The following is a 17,014-nucleotide window of genomic DNA, read 5'->3' on the forward strand; positions in this document are numbered from 1 at the left end:
ATGGGCGGCGGTATCACTTAACATCAGGTGAGCCTCCTGCCCGTTTGCCCCCTATTTTATAAAACATAACATAATATTTCATTAACGTCACTGAAACCACATATCCAAATTAAAATAAAATTCACTTAATTAAAACGAGTTTAAAACAATTGAAATAACCTTGATGCGGTTTTGTGTGTGTTACACTGATATATATCTCAATATAAAATTGTTTTTTTTTGTTTATTGGAATCCAATCAAAACTTAATTTTAATTCTTATTCGTCTTTTGGCCATGAAATAATAGAGTCATAATACCTTAAGTAAACAGAAAAAACGGTAACTCGAAACAACCTTCAAATTTTCCGACAAAGTTTCCCGCAGAGATAAAAGCCAATAATTCCATATAATGGATATAAGTACAGGAAAGAATTCTAAGTAAATTATATTACACAAGTTAATCCAATTTTCAAGGTTTCTTATAAAATGTCCTTGAATTAAATTGTATGAATGTGGAATGTCCGATAAAATATTTTCTTCAGTGATTTTAACGCAAATCTTTTAGCGTTTCGCTTCTGAATTTGATTCCCAGCAGATATTTTCTGTTATGGCCTATTATTTTTTTAATTGAAGTTTCATTCGGCTTGTAGCTGTCAATTGCCTACTTACTTAGTTATTACTGATCAGAACTTGCAAATTGACAGATTGTTTATATTATTTTAGATTACCCGAAGTCAGGACAAAATGTTTTTGAATTGGTGGAATATTTGACAGTAAAACGTAACACCTCAAGAAATATTCAAAATGAAAACTGATTTAAATTAACTGCAGATATAAGGACTATTTATTTTTTGAGGCAAAAGCTCAGCTCAACTCGGCTAACTCTAGTATTTGTAGCCACAATTTCATTCAACGGAAACCAAGATGGTTTGCAGAAATTCAGTAGCTAATAAAAAGGGTAAAGCGTTCTTAAAATTCGTGATGTTTTCTTCCAAAATCCCTTGAGGTTGCTATGTTTTACGATAAAAGGATGAAAATGGAGTCCCGTAGTCTCCTAATGGGGCATAGGGGCACATTTCGACGCGTTAGTTACTTTTACATTTAAGTAACTTGCGACGTCGAATAAAAGATTATAGGCTAATCGATTATTTGCTAATTTATCTATACATATACTTATTGCTATTTACAAAAATATAGATATAGTGCACATGTATGTATCAACGACTGATAAATAATATAATATCAAGAATTTAAATTTTATATGACAACAATTTGAATGTTATTGTTTGCTGTTCTATGTGTATCTATGTACTGGGTATGAGTAGCGTAGAGACTTTTTACTAAAATATCTTAGAATCATAATTTTATTATAGTTATAAAAATTAATATAAACCAAAAATGAAATATTTAGTATAATTGAATTAAAGCTTTTAATTATCTACGTCGTTTACTATTTTTTCTTTACTTTAACAGTTTTAATCTAAAAACCATTTAGAAGATTATAATTTCGAGATGTTTTTGTTATCTATATGACCCGTTCGTTTGGCAGACTTTTTTAATAGGGATCTTTTTTGGAATAAGGAATATAGGGACCGCGTCTGTCACCTTAGCGCTGCGTTGTGACTAGGGAATGCAATCCTGGCTCGAGATCGTGAATTCGAGATCCCGCGGGATTGATATTTCTAATCCCGAAATTTTCGGGACTTGCATAGTTTAAAAAAAATAATTCACATGACTGAATACGATGAAAACTGCATGTTTGTGATAGTGAGGTTAATTAAAATAAAATATTATTTGAAAGAAAACAAAAGCCTTTATTTATTGTTTAATATTAGTAACTAAATAACAATTTTAGTTACATGAACATAATCTATACAAAAGTAGGTATAGCTCAAGGAGATTAATAGCTATCTGCTAACCGGCATCTAATGCCCATTGGAATGTGCAATGTCGCGTCAAGCGTCCCGAGCGGATGTGTGTAGAATCGCTGACCATTGCAGCCCAATCCCGTCAATCTCGAACGGGATCTCGTCATATTGTGCTTCGGGATTGATCCCGAAAAATTACACGGGATCGGGATTGCATTCCTTAATTGTGAATTGACACCCCTTTAAAAATAAAAAATAAAACATATATAGGGACTACATTATTTGCTCGTATCTGCTTTTTAAGGTTGTTGCTTAGAAAGCTTGTCAAAATGAAAAAAGATATCTAGGACTCTGACTTTTCGAGGTATGAATTTTCAAAGTTTTTTTTTTAAATTTAACATAAATATATATTAAATGCATGTTTGGTAGACCTACTGTGTTCGTTTAAAAACCCTGTGAAGGACCGCAAAAATATTCTGCCAGTGTCGACAAAAAAATGAACTGTATCATTTGCTCCTGTCTGCGTCTTTACTGTTGTTTATATTGCTTATAAAAAAAAACATAAATGAGGCAGAGACCCAGGCCACTGATATTTCAAAAGCAGACAATTTGAATTGTTTGAATGATTTTTTTATGTTCGCAGGTCAATAGATCGAATGGACCCAATTGCAGCTAAGAGAAAATAATTTAGTAGAGCTTTTATTTATACATCTAACTCTTGTGATAAGGCAGATATGGACCTGGATATCTGTCTTTTAGATTTTCCTCGTATTCGAAATGGTATTGAGAATGACCCCAGAGGCAAACACGACCAAGCGATTTTAATAGATTTAAACCCCTTTAGCTTAAAAATGCAGAAACGTACGACATTTAGTCAATAAGAAAACTTTGTACTTGAAAAACTTTAATTCCTATCAATAAGAAAAACGAGAAAATTATAATGCTCGCCAGCTCCCTAGTTATTTAGAATATTGCAAAATGGTATTTTTAATGAGGCGTTCAATTCCTTTTATTTTTAAAATCTAACATTTCCGTAAAGGAAAACATCCTGAGGCATTCCTCAGACACCTACCACTTACTTGCCATAGAGAATATACACGATTCTTATTCTTATATTGGTTAAGAAAAAACATATGTAATAGACTGACTTAAAAATTATTTGACAGTTAGAATGCATCGTTATATGTATTTGTAACATATGTAAAAAAAAGTTTTTTAACGAGCCTTCGGGACGACCTAAAACAGCAGTCATCGCAGCCCATGGACAACCATTTTTAGTGGGTACGTTGCCGGCCTTTGAGAGAAGAATACACTCTAATTTTGAATAGTTGGAGGTCGTAACTCTTAAGACCCCCACTGGGAGTCGATTCCACAGTTTACTAGTTCACAAAAGAAAGTGTTTTGTGAACTGTGCCATCAAGGTAATATTATTTTTTGCAAGCATTTTTTATTTTTTTTTAATAATCACAATATAGATTTTGCAATGTTGTTGTAAACTAGAGACAACTAAAGTAATTTTTTTTAAATTCTTAACCTTCAATTGTGACTTTTATTGTAATAAATGATTTAATTTCACTTGTTTCATCGTAAAATTCCTACAAATTTCGACGCTTCCGAAATGTGTATTTGTATTTCAATATTAAATACAATTTAAATATTCCGAAATCGGCTTAGTAATTTATGCGAGTCCCAACAATTTGATTTGTTGAATCACTCCCCAATCCAGAGTTATTTGCGATTCACTTGATTTATTAACGCAAGGTATGGGAATACGGAGAATAATATTTTTAGCTAACGCTATTAAGTGATTCAAAGCATTCGAAACGAATTAAAATTATCCAATTTTCATTGATTTTATTTATAGTACAAGAGGTAAACTAACGTGGACAACAACTGAGCGTTTCTTACGGCAGTTTTTGCTGCATACCACCATTAGGTGAAACCAGCTGCCCAGTGAGATATTGCCGAAGAAATTCGACTTATGAAACATAGTACCAATTCTTAAAAGGCCGGCAACGCATTTGCGAGCCTTCTGGCGATATGAGTGTCCATGGGCGGTCGTGTCATTTATTATTAGATGAGCCTCCTGCCCATTTGCCTCCTATTATATTATATTAAAAAACTACATATTTTCTTTAATCGTACAGGATTACAGATTTAATTATAAATTATGCTTCAGTCAGTATTCGAAACTGATACCTCAAATTACAATAGTGCTAGGCCGCAAAGCCTTCTGGCAGTATTAGGAGGTAACTCTAGAATTTGATTGGATTTGATTACCGACTTGATGCCGTATTTGATTCTCAATTCAATCAAAAAATCCTAAATGGAATCGTAAATCGAATACCGACAATTACATCGATTTGTGGGTTCTGTTAAATATATATCAATATATGTTATAAATGTCGGAAGCATTATATATGCTACATATACATCGAAGCCATTAAAATTTGCCAAATTATTGTCAATATTGTCATCTGACATTTTTAGTTAATATTAAAAACAAGGAAAGTGCGCAGGCGCCGATCAGAGAACAACTGAGTTCGACGATCGATTCAACTGCACATTGACAACAACAACTCGTAAGATGTCTTAAATGTTGCGTTGTGTTGCCATTTTAATAAAACAAATGACATCGTGTTCTCTTACTACATAATCTCCGACATATATAAAGTAAATAAGTGTAATATTTTTTTCATCACAATATACCGAAGTATTTATAATTATGATTTGTTCGGCCTAACCGATTTTCATTGATTTATAATTCGGCATAATCGATCTAGGTACAAGACATGGTGTTGCCTCACGGTTTTATTTCTACAGTACGAGTAACTTTCAATTGAAATCCAGGGATGTGAACGCCAATGAATTAACGATCATGCCAACTCTACTTTACGGGTTTTCATAGTCTTTAAGCAGTATTACCTTTGCAGATGGTGAACTAGAAGGTTCGTCAAACAGGGCCCAAACTTTGGGCTTGATCCTCTGCCAGGGGCCCAGCTCCCCAGCAAGGTAGGATTCTTCATATCCGAAGATTCTTGCAATTTCTTCTTCAGATGGCTTTTCACTGTCGATATCGAGTTTATCCAGAATTGCCAGAGTATTCTGAAAAATAACCATTTACCATGAATTCCTTTTAGTAATATTGGTTTCTGCTAGTTAGTTTATTGTGTCTTTTAGTTCTCAATTTTATTATAGTGTTTATATGTTATGCATATTAGTATAAAAATGGGATTTTACCCACCTCAATGAAAGACACACGACGAATTGTGCTTGGCGAATCAAGAAACAATTTCAATCACTACATACTAGACTGTATGTGTTTTATAATTTATTAATAAATAAATAAAATAAATCGTTTATTTGCCAAGATAGTGGTACAATTAGATCGATCAACTACAAGTTTCCGCACAATCAGCCATATATAAATAGGCATGCAAATGTCATATTAATTTTACAGTGTCATATAATGAGAACACTAACATAATGTAAAAGTTAAGTTATTGACAATTGGTGTCAAACTGATGGTCAAAAACGCCCACGCTAACTTTTTATTGTTTTATTGACACAATATTTTTAAATAACACTTATCACGATATTAAATTTTTTATACAATAGGAGGCAATCGGATCCTCACCTGTAGTTAAGTGATACCCCACCCTTACATTAACAGAAGGATCGCAAGTGCGTTGCCAGCCTTTTAATTAATAAATTTAAATACCTTTAATATATTTTGTCGTGATAAATATAGTATTGAATTACAATTTATTCTTAATAACAGCAGCTTGTTCTCCAATAAAGGGCTTCAAAAGATATCCAATCTTGCGTTATTTAGCAAATCAGTTTGGTTTCAGGCTGATGGTCTCAGGTGGCTGATCACCTAAATGCTTGTACCAACATTGGCCCTAACTTCTGTTATCTAAATCGTTTCCGACTTATTTATTGGTAAGTGAATCCTTAGATACATTGTTGATGTTTTGGATATCTCGTTCACGATGGTACCCATCATCGTATGATCAAGTTTTTTATTTTAGTCATCAATTGAGATTTAGTCACCAAAGAAGCATTAACTTTGGAATTTAGAAGCTAAAGTCTAAATTTCATCTGTATTTCCGATTCGCATTTCAATCACTCAAGGCCTTTTATCTTAAGACTTCCGACTGAATGATTGCAATAAACTGCTTCAATGGAAAATTTCTTATTGTGACCTTCATAGACTGTTTCTAATTTGTAACGCCTGACCAAGTTTTCATGATTTTAATGTTATTAATTATATGACTCGCCGAGGAGCAGTGTTGGCCTAGTGGTTTTAGCGTGTGAGTTCCATCACTGAGTCGTAGGTTCGCTTCCCGGCTGTGCACCAATGTAAATTATTTTTATGACCGCATTTAAGTCACATTGTTTGTAAAGGCAGAAGTCAAAATACAATTAGTATCAACTCGACGTTTTTGCCACGCACCACTGCTATGTAGAACCAGCTGCCTTCTGTATTTCAGAAGCAAATAGCCTTAGGGTCATTCAAGAAAATAACGTCTTAAACGGCGAGCAAAATGGGCAGCGGTAACACTTAACATCAGGTGAGCCTCTTGCCCGTTTTCTCTCCGTTATATATATATTTTTAATTTAGAGTGGTTCGGTGTAGTATAAAGAAAATAAGTCTTGTCTTCTTTGACAGCAGAACAGACATCGTCCAAACGTGTTACGAAATTATACAAGAATTCAATTCAAACATGTTAAGTGTTTCTTTGTGTGACAAAAGTTGTTACCTCCTAATGGTCAATTTGAAAAAAAATACAATGCCTTATGTTTTCTTATTTATTAAATTAAAGCTAGTTTTCGTTTTGTTTTAGTTTCGGTGTAGTAATAAGCTCCCATATGTCAAAAGCCAATACGTTTTTGACCCTACGGGAATATATCTTAGCGAAGTTTTCTTTCTGAATATCCTATGTTTCACCCGGAAGGAAGTACGAACCTCGGGTGTATTAAATATTAAATACACCCTTGGTTTGTATCAGTCACCTACTTCCCATAATGACTTTCATAATTCGTGATATAAAGTTTTGTTTATATAAGTACTAATGGTACCTACTAAATGTTAGTATTGGTGTTAAGAGATACTGCTTCCCATAGACACTCATATTATTCAAGTGCATTTCCGGCAATTTAAAGTCATTTAGAGTTCAGAGAGTTATGTAGTCTAGCATTAGAAAATATACATATATATTTTAGTAAATAATTAGAAGCGTAAACCAAATGTTAGCAATCTTTTTTATTTATTAAGAAAGATTTACAGCTTATTACTAACTTACTTACTAAATATAACGTTCTTTTTACGCCATTAAATATTTTTTTACATATAGTTAAGTACTAATAACATTAACTGTAACAATAAAATGATTAAATTAAATTATATAAATATATATCAAAGAAAGCAATGAACTAAGTAAAAAATAGTTAAGTAACACTTATACACTTATGAAAGTTATGATTCACTATTTATTGCACTGAGGAGCTCAGTTGTCATAGCTCTCCTTGCCGACACTACACTCGAGGCGAATAGGTCAATATCACAAGTTAAACTGTTAAGCTAACTCGCCGCCCTAACCATAAAGCTGTTCCCTCTGTAATTGGTGTTAACTTTAGGAGTGTACAGTAGGTGCATAAAATTATCGCACACTTGAAGCCAATATGAGCCCTTTAGTTTTTCCCTCACTCATAAATTGTAATATAACAATCTTATCATCAATGTCTCCTTGTAAATGAAGCCTTAAAGTCAATTTTTTTGTTAGCGTCGCAACTCCACTACTCTTTATATTATATTCATTAGATTAAATTAAAGCTTACAATATTTAGAACCCCCGAAGTTAACTCGTTATAGTACTTCTCTTAAAGTCAAATTAACTGGGCAATGCTTCTAAAGAAGTCACTATGTATGCTTATCATAGTTGTTTGATTATAGATATAAGATACGTAACATAGTACAAACCCCTTTGACTTCTAGCGTATAAAATCTGACTTTATTGTGTCGTAAATTGCTAAGTTGGCCCAGATCAAGTTGAGTTACGAATTGTATGGTCCAATTAGAGGATTTAGCGAAAAATCTAATAATGACATTTTTATATGTACTTAAAAAACGAAGACATGTTTGATTTATAGTTTCATTTCATTTCATTAATTTAAAGAGGGACGTAATGTTGAAATAGTAAGTTAAGTAGTTCCTCTTCCGCTGAAAAATCTTCAACTATTTATAAAGATACTCAACAAAAAATCCCATGAAATCTAGTTATTTTTTTATCTATTTCTAACAGTTGTTTTAGTAACAATTATTCTTATTTTTTTATATACTATATACTGTTGTACACAAATTTTCCAAGATACTTTACTTACACCCTTAATTTTTACTATTACTACACTCTTTATGGTTATCGAGTCTGAGGCGCAAACTAACTGTGTATGGTCTCTGGCAGAATGACCAGCGCTGTGGAACACGTCTGCTCCACAGCATAATGCTGAGATAGGTCCAGTTACAACCACAATACACACACACATTACACAATTAACTTTAACCCGTAAACATTTTTTGGTTATTATTATTTTGTGTGTTTCTCTGTGTGTGTTGTTTAATTTACGGCAAGTTATCAATATGCCATATTTTACAATACGGATGGTGACCAATATCATCCAAGATATTATAATTATTAGACTCCAAATCATTGTCATAATAACCAATATTATTTCAAATGAGTTCAAAAATCATCAATTTTGGTGTATTGGCCTAGTAGCTTGGCTGAATCTCATTACCTACCTCAGTAAGTAGCTTCGAAACCTAGCTGTGCAACTTTGGACTTTTATTTCTATATGCACATTTAACAGAAACCTTTATGGTAAGATCCAGACACGAGATTTAAAGCTGTCTGATTCCAGTACGTCAATAATGTATTGAAGTTTGACATTTGACAGCCAAAAACGGCGTGAGTCAGCTACAGAGGGGATTATATTTTCTATAAAATCTGAAGATTGTATCGCAGTTGATACACATTTAGCAGTGGCAAAAGTTAAAACATCATATGAAAAATTATCTTGTACCAAACACAATAGCCCTAAGCAACAGATGGTCTAACAAGAAAAGTTTGCCTAATACAAATATAAATGATTTTTATTCGGACAAAAAATATAATCTACTTTAGTATCTTTTAAGTAGGTCAAAGTCAAAAGAATCGTATTATTAAAGCAAAATAGATTAAAGTAAAATTATTTTATATATTTTAGTTAACACGACCTATTTGGTATAATATAAATTGAGATTATGTCAACATGTGCGTCACCTAATAAAGCGTGTAATACTTCATCTTACATTTTTAATAAAGCAAGCGTCATTACTGTAGGTCTTGTACCAGTCTTGAAATGCTCGATACGTCGAAAATTCTAAAATAATTTATTCATATAGGTATACAGTTGAACGTCAAAAAAATAAATGTTAGTGAAATGCTTCTAATGTACATTTACTTCCAGTTCTCATATAAAGGGCGTAGAATAGAAGGGAAGAACTGGCAATAAACTCTTCGCCACTCCTTTTAATCCCCATGTTCCTCATGACATCTTAAGTAATTAACAGGCATGCTGAAATAGGATCACGCACTTACATTCTCGTGGAAACAATACGCGACTACTCTATTTGCTGCCTCCACACCACTCGGAGCATTAGGGATGTTCAGATCTCAACTTCTCCTGCCATGACTCTTCCCTATCATTACTAGCTTGTCGATACTATTCGGTTCTCTCCTGGTAATATGGCCAAAGAAGCGAAGCACTGGTTTGCAAATGAAGTCGACAGTCTTGTTGGTGCTCTTTAGTTGGTTGAGAATGGACTTGGTTGTGTGTATAAAAACTACTTGCTGCCTCCACACCACTCTATCATTAGCTTATCTCGGAGCATTAGGGATGTTCAGATCTCGACTTCTCCTGCCATGACTCCATAAATTATGAATAACGACGACGTAGAAAATATGAAATATTGATAAAAAGTCTGTCATTGTCCCCCAAACTATCACACACTCAAACACACACACACATATTGATTGACAAAGTTCTATATTTAAATATCTCTCAATACTTTTTTTTATTATGCCAGCAATTAGCGGGATGTGGCACAGGACAGAAAAACGTTGTAAGTTTCTCATTTCGGAGGCCACGTGCGTCACCAGATAGTAGTGAGTGAATATTCCAAATACCTGCGTTATAATAAAAATATGTTTTATTCTTTGTCAAAAAGAGCTGTGCATCCAACTCACTTTGCACTAATATTAAAACAATAAATATTCATATTTTATTTTTGACATAACTCGGAGCGCGTGAAAAGAAACGCTGGCTACCACTATCTAGTGGGAGTGCCATGCTGTTGCTTTCGGGCTTCAGCCAATCGGGCAGGCACGACCGGGGCAGTACCACTGTCTCACAGAAAACCGGCGTGAAGTGATGCAATAGGTTCATCTTATTGTACTCGCGTTTCGTGCGGTGAGTGAGACTCCCGGAGCCCATCAATTCCCCCCTCCCCCAGAATATGAAGATGCAGTTTAAACAGAGATTATCCCAGGGGGGTACCACACGTTTCCGCTGTGGAGAATCCCCCTCTGAGCGTCCATCATCGGAACAATCAGTATTCGGTGGTGGATGCACAGGCTGCCCTTCGTATTCTGGGGTGGGCAAAAACTGCTCAAAAAACTATAAGTTTCGATCTCGGGGCAAACGGAAGAATTTACCGAAGGCATCCCATTCCACGCTCTCAGTGGACTTTACCAATGTTAGGGGGCTCAACTCTAATCTTAACGCGGTTCACTTTCACCTCGAAACTGCGAAGCCGGCCTTATTCTTCCTTACTGAGACTCAGATATCCTTCCCGGCTGATACTTCCTACCTCTCCTACCCGGGGTACAAATTGGAACATTCATTTGTGCCGCGGGCGGGAGTTTGCGTGTACGTCAGAGAGGATATCTGTTCTCGTCGCCTCGGGTCGCTTGAAGGAAGGGACCTATCTAGCCTCTGGCTGCGCGTAGACTGCGATGACCATCCGCGATTCTACGCATGCCTGTATAGGTCCCATAGCGGAAATACCGAAACTGAGCGACTCATTGAGCACATCCAAATGGCTACAGATTCCCTGCTCGAAGGGGTTCCTACCGCTGAAATCGTGATACTTGGCGATTTTAACGCTCACCATGCCGATTGGCTCGGTTCGGAAACCACCGATCACGCGAGAAGATCCTTTCACGACTTTGCTTTAGCTTACGACCTGTCACAAATGGTCCCTGCGATTACGCGAATACCAGATGTGGATGGTCATAAACCCTCTTTGTTGGACCTTCTGCTGACCTCACATCCGGAGACCTATCAAGTCTCTGTTGACCCGCCATTGGGTTCATCGGATCATTGTGTGGTCCGGAGTACTGTGCCTACTACGCGCCCTCCTCGGCCCCGTTTTTCGGGTTGTCGTCGTATTTGGCACTATCGGTCAGCAGATTGGGATGGGATGCGGTCTTTCTTTGCGTCCTACCCTTGGGGGCCTATGTGCTTTTCGTCGGAAGCTCCAGATTCCGTCGCTGCCTCTGTCGCCGAAGTGGTTCTGCAGGGCATGGAACTTTTTATTCCATTCTCTGCGGTGCCGATCGGTGGCAGGTCACAGCCCTGGTTTAAGCGTTCTTGCAAGGCGGCATCGCGTCGAAAGCGAGAATGCTTTAATGCATGGGCGGAGGCGGCGATATCTCGTGATGCCAATACCAGCGAACATAAAAAAGCATATAACTCAGCCTCCAGGTCCTTCAAACGGGAAATCGCTAAGGCAAAGTCAGAGCACATCGCCAGATTTGGCGAGAGATTGGCCCAACTCCCTTCTGGGACCCGAGCCTTCTAGTCTCTCGCCAAAGCTGTACAAGGGAATTTTTGTCAGCCATCGATACCATCGCTGCACAGAGAGGATGACTCGCTCGCCCACACTGCGAAGGAGAAGGCCGACCTCTTGGGCTGTCTCTTTGCGTCCAACTCGACTTTGGATGACCGGGGGAGATCACCACCGGCGATTTCGCGGTATGATAACTCAATGCCGGAAATCACATTCCAGCAACGTGCTGTTCGCAGAGCACTATCTTCCTTGGACATTCATAAGTCAAGCGGGCCGGATGGTATCCCTCCAATTGTGCTGCGTACATGTGCTCCTGAGTTGGCTCCGGTCCTGACGCGCCTTTTCCGGTACCTGTACTCGCTCGGCACTGTCCCGAAGTGCTGGAAGACCGCTTCGATACATCCGATCCCTAAAAAAGGCGATCGCACTGATCCATCCAACTATCGCCCAATCGCAATAACCTCCTTGTTCTCCAAAATAATGGAATCCATTATTAATGGCCAGCTCTTGAGTTATCTAGAGGGCCACCAGCTGATTAGCGATTATCAGTACGGCTTTCGTCGTGGTCGTTCAGCTGGTGACCTTCTAGTATACCTTACTCATAGATGGGCAGAGGCAATTGAGTCCAAGGGGGAGGTACTAGCGGTTAGTTTGGACATAGCGAAAGCCTTCGATCGGGTGTGGCACAAAGCACTGCTCTCGAAGCTACCAGCCTACGGGCTTCCTGAGAAATTATGCGACTGGATCTCCAGCTTTCTAGCCGATCGGAGCATCAAGGTCGTCGTCGACGGAGCATGTTCCGACCTTAAACCCGTGAATGCTGGAGTCCCACAAGGCTGTGTTCTGTCCCCGACCCTGTTTCTTCTGCATATCAATGACATGTTGCAACTTAGCAACATTCATTGCTATGCGGACGACAGCACTGGGGATACTCTTTACACTGTCCGGGCAGGTATTTCTCGGGCAGTTATCGATGAGTACTGGAACAAACTTGCGTCTGAAGTCGAAACTCTTTTACGTGGAGTCTCGGACTGGGGTAGACTAAACCTAGTCCAATTTAACCCCAAGAAGACACAAGTTTGCGCGTTTTCCGCGAAAAAAATACCCTTTGTCGCTACTCCTCTTTTCGAAAACACTCTTCTTGAAGCCACAGCCAGCATCGGAATACTTGGCGTTGACATATCGAACGACGTTCAGTTTCGCGGTCATTTGGAGGGAAAGGCTAAATTAGCCTCCAAAAAGCTTGGTGTGCTCAGCAAGGCGAGACGGTACTTCACTCCGGGCCACCGCTTGCAACTCTATAAAGCGCAAATACGGCCCCACATGGAATACTGTTCTCACCTCTGGGCGGGGGCTCCCCAGTACCAGCTCCTTCCACTTGACCGTATCCAACGAAGAGCGGTTCGAATCGTCGATGACCAATCCCTCTCCGAGCGGCTCGATCCTTTGGCGTTGCGTAGAGATGTGGGGTCACTCTGCATCTTCTACCGCATTTACCATGGAGAGTGTTCAGAGGAGTTGTTCGGATTAATACCTGCAGCTGAGTTTCAGCATCGGACGTCGAGGCAAAATACAAAATTCCACCCGTATCACCTCGACGTCCGACGTTCCACGACTGAGCGTTTCTCAAGGCAATTTTTGCCGCGCACCACCGCTATGTGGAACCAGCTGCCCACTGAAGTATTTCCGAACCAATTCGACTTAGGGTCCTTCAAGAAAAGAGCGTACAAATTCTTAAAAGGCCGGCAACGCACTCGCGAGCCCTCTGGCATTGAGAGTGTCCATGGGCGGCGGTATCACTTAACATCAGGTGAGCCTCCTGCCCGTTTGCCCCCTATTTTATAAAAAAAAAAAAAAAATCTACCACTGCTATACAACATGGAATTTCTTAGTTACGCATAAACCAAGGGCAAAGCCATAAAGCTGGTGACAAACTATTAATTATATAAACTCATCATGAACACACTGTAGCAATTAAGTTATCGTCGTAAACGGAGTTGATAACGAGTTAAGACCTTTAAGCAATAATGGCGTCCAAAACGTTATTCATAGTTATATAGACGAAGGGCTGTGTTTGGTCAACGCTATTTTGCATTTAGGGTAAGTTATGGATTCTGAGATGGTTAAACTATCCAGATACAAATTCAAAAACACATAAAAATTACGCCAGCTGAATTGGATTACGAATCTACAAAGGCAAACTCTAATACAAACATTTCCAAACAAACCCATTCACACACTCACACATTTACTCATATTTAATGTATGTGTGTTTGATTGGTAACTAAACCTACTTTCTCTAAAAACTGTTTTAAACATGTACCATGTACCAATGAATAATTGTAATTTAGAAACGCACAACACAGGGACTCCCTAGTGTGACATACATTTTGTTACAACCTATTTGTCATGAACAATGATTTTAGGTAGTAGTAGGCTTTCTCGGCTTCGAACGCCTGATTACTTAATACATTTTGGAAATAGATATATACCTATGTTAGACATGGATAATAGTATAGTATGATATGGTATGGTTGGTGGACTCATTTTCCGCACTTAGACTTATAATTGGTCCGTTGTGCGTTAAGTCCTGGCTAATTTAGCCAGCCTAGCTCCTTCCAGAAGCACAGAAGTCTCCGGGGTACTTCAAGGCTTCACGATGCAACCTCACTGTTCCGAGGATTTTTGTACGTTATTTAGCCACAGCCTCGCATTCCAGGACTACGTGGGTGACTGATTTGAATAATATAGCGGTGTTTTTTTTTTCAATTCTGTCCAGTATTTGAGTTTATTTGCTACAATACGAATATTTACTTTATTAATACTAGTTTAGGAACGGGATATAAATACAAAAGGAATTAATTGTGTATACACAATGTGTGTGTTTAGAGAATAAGTATGTCAAAGTCAAATTATTTATTTCAATTAGGCCTAAAAAGGCTATTTTATAAGACAAAACAAGTTAAAAATATTTAAAAAAATTACTCTAGTTGCGCTCTCCAAAAGGTTGGTAGTTTTTACCACATTTCGTACACATTATACATAAACCTCTTTTCTATATATTATACATAAATCTCTAAGATAGTTAAGCTAAGTTGACAGAACTAATGTTTGGAAAGAAAATCGCGTCTTTGTCAGTTTTGTACTAATCGACTACACATGTTGTGGAACTGCCTGAAAATGTTTCAGCCTCCTGAAAACTGGGGCAACATTATGTAAATTACAATTTTCTAATATTGACTCTCTCCTGAAACGGCCAGAAATCATATTTCAGCCTACTGAAAAGCTCTCTAAGTAGTGGCAAAATGAAGTAACATTGCAGTCGACCCTTCGTAACAATAGGTACGTCAAATTTTGAAAGGTAACTGAACTGTTTAGTGCAACTAACAACGACAATTACTAGTAATTGAGTGAAGTGACCGATTAATTGGATTTCACAATCGGGAAATTCATATCACGAATTTACGATTCAATATTTTTAACTACCTTGAATGTAAGTCAAAAACTTAAACTGTATGTATCTACACGCATATTGGTACTCTCGCATACTTGATAACTTCTGGGCAACTTTTTCCATCTCCGTTCATCCATTCATTCCATCATCGTGGTGGTGCGAACAAAGAACGAAACCTTACAAACTCAGATTTACATTTATTTTATGAATTAACGATTGTATATTTCAATTCTAACTTAGAGGCTCTTGGCAAACAGACACACGGCTTGATTCTTAAGTCCTTTTAAGTATTCTTCAACTTAGAAAATAGGTTGGCTTTTTCACAAAATATTATGGAAATGTGACCTACTTTTGAAATCTCAATTTTCGCTTAATATGAGTTGGAAATTTATTTTGTACGTTATATAACTAATATGTTTGAAAAAAATCAGAGGCTACAACCTTTTTAGCTCTGGGCCTCAGATTTCTGAATCTGTTTCATGATCATTTAGGCAAGTAGGTTATCCCTATGTATATATATATATACATACCGTTGACTTTTGGGGTCTAAAGCAAACCGGTTTCCAGACAATGTCAACATCCTCATAATTAGTGTCATAGTTAGATAAAATCCAAAATATTGGCGTGTTCGTAAGAGACCCATGGAACAGTTGTATCTTGTCGCATACGATGGAATAAGAGAAATTAGCACTTAACACTTCTTAAAAACATTACGTAGTGATAACCTTAAACTAAATATCACTTCTACTTCATATAAACTTTTTTTTAACTAAAATACTTTCTGTTAATTGGTGTTTATACTATTAGTAAAAGACGCAATTAGCCAAATGCGGTATATAATGACTTTAATACTGTATTGATCACATAAACAATATTGTGTGAACGTTATAATTACGGCAAACTCTCGAAAACAATTGTTACCCAAAACAAATGCCATCATACAAAACAAACAAACGTAGTCGGAAATTGGAAATTGGTTATCTTTGAGCGTACATTTGGGCCTTTGTGTTATGATACTAATATTGTTACGCGTCCACAAGTACAAAAATTATATGGCTAATTCGGAAGAGACAGACTTACAACCGTACCAAAGTCAATGATTAAAAAAATACGTTACACAATTGCATTATAGTAATTTTTATTTTATTTTAGTTATGATCTCAAACATCACACACCTTACAAGGAGGACAATACTTATTATTTATAATTTCCATTTATTTTGAATGGAATCTCGCTGTTGGCCTTAAAGGCGTGGGAAGCGTAGTTCCGCCGGAATAGCCTTTTTCCGCGACTTTCTCGAGCGCAAGGGCGACTCGGACCTCGGCTTGTCTGGATTTTCAATCGCCTGAAGGGCAGGATCAAAGCTCACTGGAGTGAGCGAAGTACGAAGTAAATGCCCACGTCTTCTCCAATGAAGGCGGTTTTTTTACCCTAATCTAATTTTGAAGGTTTTTTGCGGCGCGGGCGGCTATTAATTTGTCGTTGGCTACGGTAATTGGATCATCCGGATCCATTAGGTCCTGTCGAGGCCTCCTTCGAGTTTTTTTTCTCGGGAAGATGTAGTAATGGATGCTTTTATGCACCAACGTGTTGGGATTATGTTTAGCCTTGTCGAAGTGAAAATATGTTACAGAATTTGTATCCTACATGAGTGAAAATAGCATGAGAACTTAAGAGGGTCTGCATTTAATGTGTGTCACGTTGTTAACAGTTTGTCATCAAATATTTTCACTTCCTATTTCAATATTTGGATCCTAATTAATATTCAACGAATTGTAATTTCCATACGTTAATATAAGAAAAACAAAGATTTGTCCTC

At 37.2% G+C, this 17,014-nt stretch overlaps 1 protein-coding gene across 1 annotated transcript in view; it reads right to left on the reverse strand.

Moving 5' to 3' along the window:
- Positions 1-17,014, reverse strand: part of LOC123713499 (potassium voltage-gated channel protein Shaw-like) — a 141,395-nt gene that overhangs the window by 70,590 nt on the left and 53,791 nt on the right. Inside the window, exon 4 of the mRNA XM_045667195.1 lies at positions 4,772-4,951. Within this exon, the coding sequence (XP_045523151.1) occupies positions 4,772-4,951 (180 nt within the window). The remainder of the gene's footprint in view (positions 1-4,771; positions 4,952-17,014) is intronic.

This window comes from Pieris brassicae, chromosome 8 (genome assembly GCF_905147105.1).
Source record: "Pieris brassicae chromosome 8, ilPieBrab1.1, whole genome shotgun sequence".
Taxonomy (NCBI): Eukaryota; Metazoa; Arthropoda; class Insecta; order Lepidoptera; family Pieridae; genus Pieris; species Pieris brassicae.